This window comes from Salvia hispanica, chromosome 5 (genome assembly GCF_023119035.1).
Source record: "Salvia hispanica cultivar TCC Black 2014 chromosome 5, UniMelb_Shisp_WGS_1.0, whole genome shotgun sequence".
Taxonomy (NCBI): Eukaryota; Viridiplantae; Streptophyta; class Magnoliopsida; order Lamiales; family Lamiaceae; genus Salvia; species Salvia hispanica.
In genome coordinates this window covers 26732300-26743861 of record NC_062969.1, presented here as the reverse complement: position 1 = coordinate 26743861, position 11562 = coordinate 26732300, and the positions used below count along the sequence as shown (strand labels likewise).

The window sequence follows — 11562 nt, the reverse complement described above, 5'->3', positions numbered from 1 at the left end:
CCTATGAATTATTTTGGATATTGTGTGTGCCTGATGCCTAGATTGTGAGTACGCTCCATTAGGCTAAAGGGCTATATAAACGAATTCGGGTCTGAGTAAGGCCGCAAACCCTATCAGGCTAGTGTACACTGGAGATCGGGAGCCGTCCTTGCTAGTCGGCCGGTCTCGTGGGCGAAAGTGTGGCCACACTTCGTCGCACCATATGAAATGATAATTGATGAGAAAATGGGAGGTATTATTTGACTGGCCAGTCCATGATATATTTTGTGATACTCGATGCTTATCTTTAAATAAATGCAAAATCTCGATTTCACTATGGTAAGGGTGGCATAACTACAAAATGTTTTGGCATGAGTCCACTGAGTATTTTTAAAATACTCAGCCATGCACGTGTTTTCCCTATGTGCAGGTTTAGTGGCGACGGGCGGTCGGTGGTGTTGAGATGGTTGAATCGAATAATATGGATGGTTGGGATTTTGAGTGTAGTCGTGTCTTCATACATGGCTTCGCTTTCTCTTGAAATGCTTCCGCTGAATGTTTTGAAACTTATTATCTTTGGTTGGTTTGAACCTATTGGAATATTGGGAAATTATTGCGTTTTGTTGGAGCTACAATAAACCTTTGATTTTTGAGCTTAGCCTATGCTATCTATTAAATCTTGATTTTCGTAAGTAAGCCGTTGACTTATTGCCTTGATACTTCATTAAACACTTGGTCAAATCTCTTTAAATGAAACCCTAGTCTATATTCCTGTCGCCTTAAGTTCGCCTAGTTAACAGTCGCCGTATTCATTATACCCTAGAAATGCCGGGCTGTTACAAGCTGTGACTGGAAATGTATTCGTTGTAGTATTAATTTCCAGTTCTTAGTTTTCTTGCTCTGAGTAGTGTTCTGGCTATTCTCTAGTTGTGTGTTGTGTGTGTTGTTATATGTAACATCTTGTTGGCTATTCTGAAATATTGTCGTTTTGCACATTAACAGAAGAAATTGATTTATGTATGTATGAGATCATTGAAAAAAATAATTAAATTTCACAATTTAATATTTCAATTTTAAATTTCACGGGAGATTTAATAGGTTATTAGTACTTAATAAACTAGCAAACAATTAATCAAAAAACTAATAATACCAATCCTACTACTAACAAAATTAACAGGAAACAAATCAAATATACTGTACTTAAAAACTAACAAATCATAGGATAAAATAAAGATAGCTATTATAATTATCTCTTGCCAATTTCATTCCCACTCGAATTGTAAACCACATTGGACGTAGTGTGCTCGAACAGCCTTGGCCTCACTACCAAGTCTATTTCTAACATCAATACATAAGTTAGACTATCATCTGATTCCCTCTTCATCTTAATACTATGCATTAAAATACTTCATGCATCTTTATTTACTTATGGAATAAAAAAAGTAATTGGAGTAATATGCATTAAAATACTTGATGTATGAAACAAGGGTGTCATGAGATAAATATATTGTAACATCCCGTAATTTAGAACCCTAATTTTAGAGCCCTAGAATTAATTGTTGATGACGTGGAATCGAGAATGCAATTATTTCATGAGATGTTATGGTCGAATTGAGTTAGGGTTTGTGTTGAAAGTTGAAAAGTCAAACTATATGATGTGGCATGTGATATACTGTATTAAGTTATGAGATTATGTGGCAATTAATTGTTTAAGGGTGAGTGAGAATATTAGAGAAAATTTCCATAAATACTTGTCACCCTAATTCTTGAAATTTTCGAACCCTAGACCCCTTTGAAGAGAAATTCTATTTCTTCCGGAATTTATTTAATCCTTGGGATATTTATCCAAATTAAATTCCAAGAGCCAATTATTTCCTTGTTTAAAGATGGAAAAATCGAGCCCCCTTATTTTTCTAGTGATTTTCGAAAATCACCATAATTGGGAAGGAAGGAATTATTTTATTTTATTTGACTCCTTACTTGATTTCCTTCCATACCTAGAATTTAATTATTCTACCAAATCTTTCCATACCTCAAGAGATCTTGTCTTACCTTATTCTAGGCAATATTTGAAAAATCCATGCCTTATTTAATTAGGCATATGAGACGCCTATTTCTACTCCAAATTGGGAGAATTCTTATTTTTATTTTGCTCCGTGATATTTTATTCTACTCCGTAAAATATACCAAAACAAAACCATGGCTAATTGGAAGGCCTAATTTTCGAAAATACCATGCTTGATACCTAGCCTATTTTTGTTAATTCTTCTTCCCTACTTCACAATATTATTTTATTGATTTAATTTGGGGAGAATGAGATCTTACCAAATATTCTATTCTAATTACCTAAAGATCTTGTTGGACTCTATAAATAAGAGAAACATCAACCCTAGCCTCCATAATTTTCGGCCCCCACCCTCCCATACACTCTCTCAATTTTCTTCTACTTTACTCCATTAATCCTTCATCCCTTGAGAAGAAATCGAAGTTTAATCCGAGGATATTGAAGAACCAAGTCTCTACTTTGTTTCTACCGATTGTTTTTCGCTAAAAATGTATTTCGTTTATGAGTCCTCCTTATTCTTCTTCTACTTCTTCTTTTTCTTCTTCTAACCGATTAATCGGTCTTCTTGAACCCTCATGCATCTTGGTTGAGTGAAAGAGGGATAAAAAGGGATGTGGGAACATGTGTATGTGTGTGCGCCGTGTGTGTGTGTGCCGTGTGTGTGTGTGCCGTGTGTGAGTGTGTGTTGTTGTGTTGTGTAGTGTGTGTTTGATAGTTAAATAATCTTGTGTGGTAAACATGGTCTTGATTAATTGGTAATGATAAGATAAATCGTTGGGAAGAGGGAAAAGTAATGAGACATGCATGAGTAAGACTAGTATTGAACCTAATCTGTGATATGTGCCTATGTGATTAAAAGGTGAGACTTTGGTTGCGAAGCCGGATAACGGAAAAGCGAAACTACTTGAAAACTAAGCAATCGAGGTGGGCTTTACTCTAAAAACTCTCTTTTATTTTATCGAAACGTTGTTTGGTGTTATAAGGGTGGTTTAACTGTTATGTCATGCCTATGTCTGTTTTATTGTGATATTGTGTGTCTGATGCCTAGTTTGTGAGTTCGCTCCATTGGGCTATATGGCTATGGATATGTTTATACGAATTCGGGTCTGAGTATGGGCCGCAAGCCCTACCAGGCTGTGTACACGAGGGGATCGGGAGCCGTCCTTGCTAGTCGGCCGGTCTCGTGGGCGAAAAGTGTGGCCACACTTTCGTCGCACCATGGAATGATTGTGATTGTGGATTATGTTGAGGAAAATGGGGAGTTATTTTGACTGGTCAGTCTATGGAAAATATATTTTGTGATACTCGTGATATTATTTTATAACTGCTTAAAACTCGAGTTCACTTGGTAAGGGTGGCATAACTTATAAAATGTTTTGGCAATGAGCTCACTGAGTATTTCAAAATACTCAGCCCTGCATGTGTTTTCCTTATGTGCAGGTTGAATGATGACGAGCGGTGGCGGGTGTTGAGCAGCTTAATTAATAAATATGGATATGTTGAACTCTAAGTGTAGTTGTGTCACCATACATAGCTATGCTTCTCTCTTGGTCGTTTTCCGCTGAATTTTTGATACTCTTTAGAATTTCTTTTTGGAATAATTTGCATCTTACTTTCGGTTGTGGCCTTAGCCCTTTTCTTGTGATTTTGTCTTGGATACTATGTCGTACTCTTAAGGTTTTGATCATCATTTATGATATCTATCTTCCTTTGGACTTCTAGGTTAAGTTGTTGCATTAAATACTCTGATATTCCTTCCAATTCTTTTGGTCAGTACTCTTTAAATGAAACCCTAGCCTATGTTTACTTCTTTGGAGTCGGTTTTGGGTAGCAGCCGCCGCATTTATTGTACCCTAAAAGGTCCGGCTGTTACATATATAGATTCATGTTTTGTTGCACCCAGAGATATATATGAAATACAGGATATATATTATATGCATCGACTTCAATACTACTCCATGAAAAGGAAGAAATGCTGAATATATATTTGATCATGAGTCAAAACAACACATACATTTGAGATTTGCATTAGGTTTCAAGTGCGTTTGGTGGCTATGAGCTTGACACCATTTTTGAAGTTGAGAAGTATCCCATACTGAAATTCCAAGGGAGTCTCCATGTGTGGGGAGTGACGGAACAGGTAATGTCTGTAAAGATGGATAAGTGCGAGCTTGATTTCTTGCATGCTAAATTTCTGGCCTATGCACGCTCGAGGCCCTATTCCGAATGCAAGGAAGGAGTAAGGATGCCTTGTCTTCTCCTCTTCCCCCTCTGGATCAAACCTTTCCGGTCTAAACTCATCCGGATCTGGAAAGTTTTTTGGATCTTTAGCCACAACTCCGGTCCCAATCCACACCCATGTACCCTGTTCAATTTCACACATGATATGTCAAGTTAAGAGATTGTGTATATTTTATAACCATGTTTTCTACTTATGGAGATCTTTTTCTTGTCAAAACAATGAAACTAAATATGTTCGAGTTTATAATTATCTTTTATAGTAGTATTTATTTTTATTAATAAATGATTTTCACAATAATTGCTTTAAAATCTCATAATTAAGGATTAAAAATAAGTAAAATTAATGATGGGACATAGAGGAAAAAGCTTGGGATAATTTGAAACAAGTAATGAAAGAAATATGTAAATGTACCTTTGGAATATCATAGCCTCCAACTTTAACATCCTCTACTGCTTCTCTTGCAACTAAAGGAGAGACTACGAAGAATCTCATAGTTTCCTTGATCACCTATAGATCAGAATCGGGATTATTATATTTAAATGTGATCGGATTGATAGAAAAAAATATTACTAGTATAAATTATGAATTGGGAAGAGAAAAGGTGCCTGATCAAGAAACGGGAATTGATTTTGCAGCTGGTCGGATGTAGGCAGGCGATCACGAGGGCCGAACGCATCTATTTCGTGAAGGAGCTTCTTCTCAACGTGTGGATGGGCTGCAACAAGATAGACCACCGTAGAGATTGTGAAAGAAATGTTTGTGGATCCAGCCAGCAACTGCTCGTACGTGAGCGCGCTTATATAGTCGGGCGTGAGAAGGTTTCTCACAGCCTTCTCTGACTCGGTCGCGTTGAGTAAGAGCGAGATGAAGTCTTTTGTGCCTCGGTTTTTATCATTTTTTCTCTTGTCGACGATGTGGTCGAGCCGAGAAGTGATGCTCTTGTTTGTTCTCTCCAGTTTCCAGTCCATTGTGCCGGGGATTCTCTTCAGAATCTCGCGGCACGGGTTTTGGAGGAAGGGGAGTAGGAAGCCTAATATGCTGGAGACGGACCCGGTTAGGTCCATCTTCAGTTGCGTTGTGGCGTAGATGTGTTCCTTGATGAATTCTTCTGCCTCGTTGTTGTTGTTGTTGTTGTTGTTGTTGTTGTTGTTGTTGTTGTTTCCAGTTGGTTTTGGTTTGGAGAGGCCGAAATCCATTCCGAATGAGGTTTTTCCGATTACGTCGGTGGTGATTTTGAGGGTTAATTCGGAAAATGTGAATGATCCGGAGTCGAGATTGTCAGTGGCTGATTGAATGATGTCTTGCATTGCGGGGATCATTCCTGCGATCCGCGATGGCTGGAAGAACGATAGCACTGTGTTTCGCATCATCGACCATCTTGGTTCTCTGGATATTTTTTTTATTGATAAATGAACATAAATTTAAAGACTGTGTTAGTTGATAGTATTAAGTTATTAGCCAAATCTAGGTTAACAATTCTAAAATTAAAATAAAAGAAATGGAGGATAAGTGAAGGAAGAATAGAGGTAGTGTACTTGGTCATGAATAAGCCTTTGATATGAAGAGGCGATCCAGCTAAAGGTATAGGAATGCTTCTGTTGGAGAAACTTTTGAATTTGGTTACACCAACTTCCCTGCAAAGTTCTGCAGATGCCACTATTACAAGAGGCTGTCTGCCCATATGAAACCTACATAAAAGAATTAGGACATAAAGTTGGTCAGTAGGATTTTAATACTGGGAATTCAAACTAATAGTAGTAGTAGTAACAATTACTCTCTCCGTTCCATAGTAATAGAGACGCCTCTTTTCAGCACGGAGATTAAGAAAAATTATGTTAGGTGAGTTATATAAATGGAGAATAAAGTGGAAAGTGAAAAAGGTAGAGAGATAAAAAGAGAAAAAAGTAAGAGAGAGTAAAGTAGGTGTGGAAAAATGTGTTGACTTTTACTAAAAAGGGAAATGACTCTATTACTATAGAACGTACTAAAACGAGCAAAATGATTCTATTACTATAGAAAGGAGGGGAGTATATTTTAGTGTAAACCACATATAGAAATAAATCTACATAGCTAAAATAAAATTGAATAATGAGATATGAATAATACTCCCTCCGTCCCACTTAAAATGCAACATTTGAGAATCGGCACGGAATTTTATGCAGTGTTGTTTTGTGAGTTAATGAAGAGAGAGTAAAGTAAGAGAGATGAAAAAGTAGAGATAGAGTTGTTTCCATTTAAGGAAACGTTTCATTTTTAATGGGACAACCAAAAAAGGAAAACGATGCATTTTTAATGGGACAGAGGGAGTATATATTAAAGATACATATAGTGATAATTAATGTTGGTGTCAAAATAATTAAAGAATTTTTTTAAATATGAAAGTATAACTTTAAAATCATATAATTAAAGATAGATATAGTGATAATTAATGTTAGTGACTAGTTTGGACCAATCATTACTCCTGTCGTTTGATCACCAATCACAACATACTCTTTTTTTGCTTTAGTGTGTAATGGTAATAAAATATTACTAGAGTCATTTTGCCATTTTTATATGTTTGATAGTAATAAAGTCATTTTCTTTTTTAATAAAAGTCTACACATTTTTCCATATCTACTTTACTCTCTCTTACTTTTTTTTTCTCTTCATCTCTCTACCTTTTTCATTTTCCAATTTTCCTTTTACTTAACTCACCAAACACAATTTTTTTTAATCTACGTGCCAAAAAAAAGCCTCCATTACTATGGAACGGAGGAAGTACTACTACTACTAAAGGAGTAAATTGTCTTATTATGCAATCGACGTGTACTAATGATTAAATGGGAAACTCTCCTCTTCCCCCTAAACAAACATCAACAAATATTTTTTCTTATTGATCAAAGAAGAAATGGTCAAAATATTACTCCAATTGAGTAAAGAAAAAAGGAACCTGAAAATAGGACCATAGCGGTTGGCAAGAACAGAGAAGACATCAGGGCCATGTTTAGCCATCAAAGGAATGTGTCCAACAAAGGGCATAGTGGGAGGCCCTGGGATTTTTCTTACACTAAAATATGGTTGGTAAAAATACCACATAAAACCTCCCAACACTCCTAATATTGTGAATATTGTTGATGATAATAAAGGTGCCTTCACAAACATATCACCCAACTGCCATAAAATTGCTAACAGAACTTCCATCTTTCCAGAGAGAGAGAGTTGTTTAATTTTCCAGTGGAGCTATTATGCTGCAATCAATAATATATATATAGCACAACGCAAGTGTGATATTTTAATGGCTAGGATAATGATAAACTAAGATGTCAAAGATTACATCAATTTAATTATGTAATCAGAGCCTTGGGGTTATACAATTATGTCTTTATTATAACCAGTTTTTGACTTATTTGACAAGGAATCCGGATGAATATATTCGACTTCGGTTCACTATTTGAAAGTAGTATTTTGTATTTACTATCGAAGTTCCACTAACTACAATTAGACTTGATTATTCAATGTATTACTCCTTGAAACTTTCAAATTTGTTACCTTCTAGTAGTACTACTATTTAATTTATTCAAGATTATTGTCCTAGAAAATGAATAAACCTATCAAGTAGTTTTATCTAGGCCTGCTTATTCGGCCAGTTTCGGTTCTAACTGGACCAGTTGGCCGGTTAACCGGTTTTAAATTTTCTGAAGTCCTAGACCGGAACCGAAATCGATCGGTTCTAGTTTGGAACCGGTCGGTTCCGGTTCTAACCGGACCAGTTGACCGGTTAACCGGTTTTAAATTTTCATAAGTCCTAGAACCGGAACCGGAATCGATCAGTTCCGGTTTGGAACCGCCCGGATTCGGTTCTAACCGGACCGATTGACCGGTTAACCGGTTTTATATTTTCATAAGTCCTAGAACCGGAACTGGAACCGGAACCGATCGGTTCCGGTTTGGAACCGGCCAGTTAAGAACCGGTCGATTCCAGTTCCGAACTGGAACCGATGTATAATTTTAATCCGAATTTATTTATAATTTTAAATAGTTGAATACTAAAAAAATAATAATCCAACATCTAGAAATATAACAAATAATGCCTAAAAATTCAAATACATACACAAAAAATATAAATCAACTATACAATAGTATTCATATATGGATAAGAGTGATGCCAAGTGTAGTAGGTCGGACTAGTTTATGTTAGCAATTTTTTAATACAAAAATAGGAGTTATAAACTTTAGCAATTTTTTTAAAAAATGAGTTTTAAAATTGGATTTCATTTTTCCTTTTTTGGCAAAACAAATATTCATTGGAATTTTCAATACTAATTGATCTTGTTGTGACTTTTTGATTTATAACGGAACAGTTAATAAAATATTCACAAATAGGTTAAAATCGTATGTTAAATGAATTGTTATATAAATTTGTTATAAAGTTAAATTTCTATCATATGAAATGATATTGTATTTGTATAAGTTCTTTTGGAAATTAAAAACAAACTTATGATATCCTAGTCATTGTAGTTAGTTCATAAAAAATAGATTAGAGAAATAATTGTAGAATCAAAGTACCACGGATTAAACATTTTAAATACTTCACAAAACAGAGCTCGCAAATCTAACACTACTTAAATCTAAAAATCACGGAATGTTTCAACTTATTTTACTTTAGTTCAAAACTAATTTAATTAAATTAGATTTATTAGTATATTAAATTATTAAAAAAAATTGAATTATAATCTGGTTCCCGAACCGGAACCGATTTTATTTGAAAAGTTAGAACCGGTACCAGAACCAGATTTTTCCGATTCCGGTTAATCGAGAACCGGAGAACTATTTAAGCACCCCTAGTTTTATCTTTTTTCATATATTCACTTTTGGACAGTTTTAGATGGAATCCAGAAGATTATATTCGAGTTCATTACTGACTAAATTTACTACAAATAAGTACAATCGAGTTTGAAACTGTTCCAAGTGATTCAAATACTTTTCAAAGTCTATACGATATATATTATTTTCTCTTCATTCCATAGTGGTTGAGTTATTTTATCATTTTGATACGTTCCATATTAATGGAAATATTTTTTTTTATTATAAGTCAACACATTTCTTATCACATAGTTTAAGATTATATATTTTTTCGTCTCTTTACTTTTTGCATTTTCTACTTTATTCTTCCTTTATTTAATTCAAAACACAATTTTTCTTAAATCGCGTGATGAAAAGAAACGCTTCCACTATTGTAGAATGGAGTGAGTAGATTTTAGTCGTAGTAGATAGTTTTCTAATTCGCATGACTAAATTGCAATTCCAAAAATGATCGATGTATCGAGATATGCATTTCCCAATCAACAAAATGATGAAAAAATTAAAAAGAAGAAGAAGAAGGACAGAGATTTTGTGTCCTGGTAACTAATTCACTATATCTTACCACTAAATTAATTATTACAATCATATTTCTTATAATATCCTTCCGGGTAGTGATAAATATAAATAATTGTATGAAAATAATCGAACTTATATTGAAAATCAATTTATAAATATTAATTGATTTAAAATAAATTTCATACTAATCATTTTGCAGCATTTCAAAAAAAAAATGAAATTTTAACTTAAATATTTGTATATTTAAGAAAAAAAATATTTTCTTAGTAAATATTGTATAATTAATTCGAATCAAGCTTGAAGTTATGTCACAATTTGACAAAAAAATTTCTATGCCACTTCTTTCTTATTGTTACATATAATACAATAAATAACAAAGTACTTAATTTTTAAATAAATTCAATTAAATTTAAAAATTTAAGGATATAGTATATGTACAATTTATGTACATTTATCTTTTCTCTATCCTTAATTAACATGAACATAAACTCTTTTTTTATATTGTATATTTATATAATAAAGATTATAACTGCACATCGCATGGTATCTCCATATAATCTTATTATGGGCTAACATTTTGTTTTGATACATGGATTGGGTTGTGACAGTTTTTTCTAAGCATAATTGGCACATAAATCCCAAATTTGATCAGCTCTATGGTGGATGTCATTTTCAGCCCTTTGGCAGTGGTTGACTCTGGCCACATCCTTAACCAGTGACCTGAAGAAGCAATCTTCAAGATAATTATAATAGAGATTGATGCAACAAACATCAGAAACTTTGTTGAAAACTGGGGAAGTCAGATTTCCACAGCTCATCTCTTTAGAAACTTGTTCCAAACACTCGGGTTTCATATTCATCGGACACCCATCTCGTTTGGGGTAGTCGAACACCACACTGCCTTGCACCATTGTTTTGCAAAACAGGAACCAAATTAGGACCTTGAATATCATGGTGGTGGAAGATTTGGAGATCATTGTATTTTTTGTGGGATTGGCTTTGTAAATTAAATGTCCACCCTTTTAATATATATAGTATGAACTAAGTTGCCGTTATTACATGCTCATTGATGAAGATGTCCATAATTTATTGCAACTTCAGTTAAATCTTTGATTGTATAACGCCCACTCTCATTCAATTAATATTGCAATTATGACATGTATGATAAAGTATTATGCTACTAATTACTAACTAATGATTATGAAATGTATGATAAAGTATATATACAAGATATAAATATAATTAAAACTAAAATATAATGTAATAATTACTCTTATTTAAACCCATTATAAGTAGTGCCATAATGTTAAAAAATCATTTCCCTTGATAAATTTGGTGTTGTTACCATTTTTAATCTGCAAAAGAAAATATTGTAAAATGTAAAGAGTATACTGTGTACAGTTTCCATGTTTTGCTTTAAATTAACTCAATGCTATGAACTTAAGTTAGGAATTTGTACTAATCATCCACAAACCGTTTTGTGTCTTAAATGAAATGAGAACATACCCATCATTATGGAATAATAAATAAACTACAGTTAATAATTAAATAATTAGATCATCTGAACGCATCTCAAACATTAGACCTTGGCTTTGAAAACTCTAGAGATCTCTAAAGGGTGAAGTTCACATTGTCTCTCCCAATTCAAAACAGTGAATAAATATATAAATAATTCAATTCAAAAAATTTAAAAGAGTGAATTTATACAAATACTAGTTGCTTATCTTTGATGCTCGCAAATATTATGGAAAATCCATGGATTTTGACGTATTTATAATCGAAGGAAGTATTTTTTTTTTTTACCTATGTAAAACTTTTTACCCATTCAAAGTTGGTTGATGGTATTAATGTTCTAGAAAGACCATTATTTATATGGAATCTATATTGATTCAGGCATAAAATAAAATAAAATTATACG

General features: G+C 33.7%; 1 protein-coding gene across 1 annotated transcript; it reads right to left on the bottom strand.

The window, feature by feature from the left end:
• Positions 1-4009: 4009 nt before the first annotated feature.
• On the bottom strand, positions 4010-7484 carry LOC125191236 (cytochrome P450 711A1-like). The gene is made up of 5 exons (XM_048088752.1): positions 7216-7484; positions 5822-5974; positions 4892-5672; positions 4698-4793; positions 4010-4409 (listed from the first exon to the last, which is right to left on the bottom strand). The coding sequence occupies exons 1-5, from the start codon at positions 7464-7466 to the stop codon at positions 4080-4082; spliced, it is 1611 nt and encodes a 536-aa protein (XP_047944709.1). The 5' UTR covers positions 7467-7484; the 3' UTR covers positions 4010-4079.
• Positions 7485-11562: the final 4078 nt, after the last annotated feature.

Excerpts from the sequence above, each read along its gene's own strand:
- LOC125191236 (XM_048088752.1), bottom strand. The coding sequence starts at position 7,466 with ATGGAAGTTCTGTTAGCAATTTTATGGCAGTTGGGTGATATGTTTGTG. Across the intron at positions 5,673-5,821 it reads AAAGGCTTATTCATGACCAA|AGAACCAAGATGGTCGATGA; the intron begins GTACACTACCTC and ends AAAAATATCCAG. Across the intron at positions 4,794-4,891 it reads AATTCCCGTTTCTTGATCAG|GTGATCAAGGAAACTATGAG; the intron begins GCACCTTTTCTC and ends TCTGATCTATAG.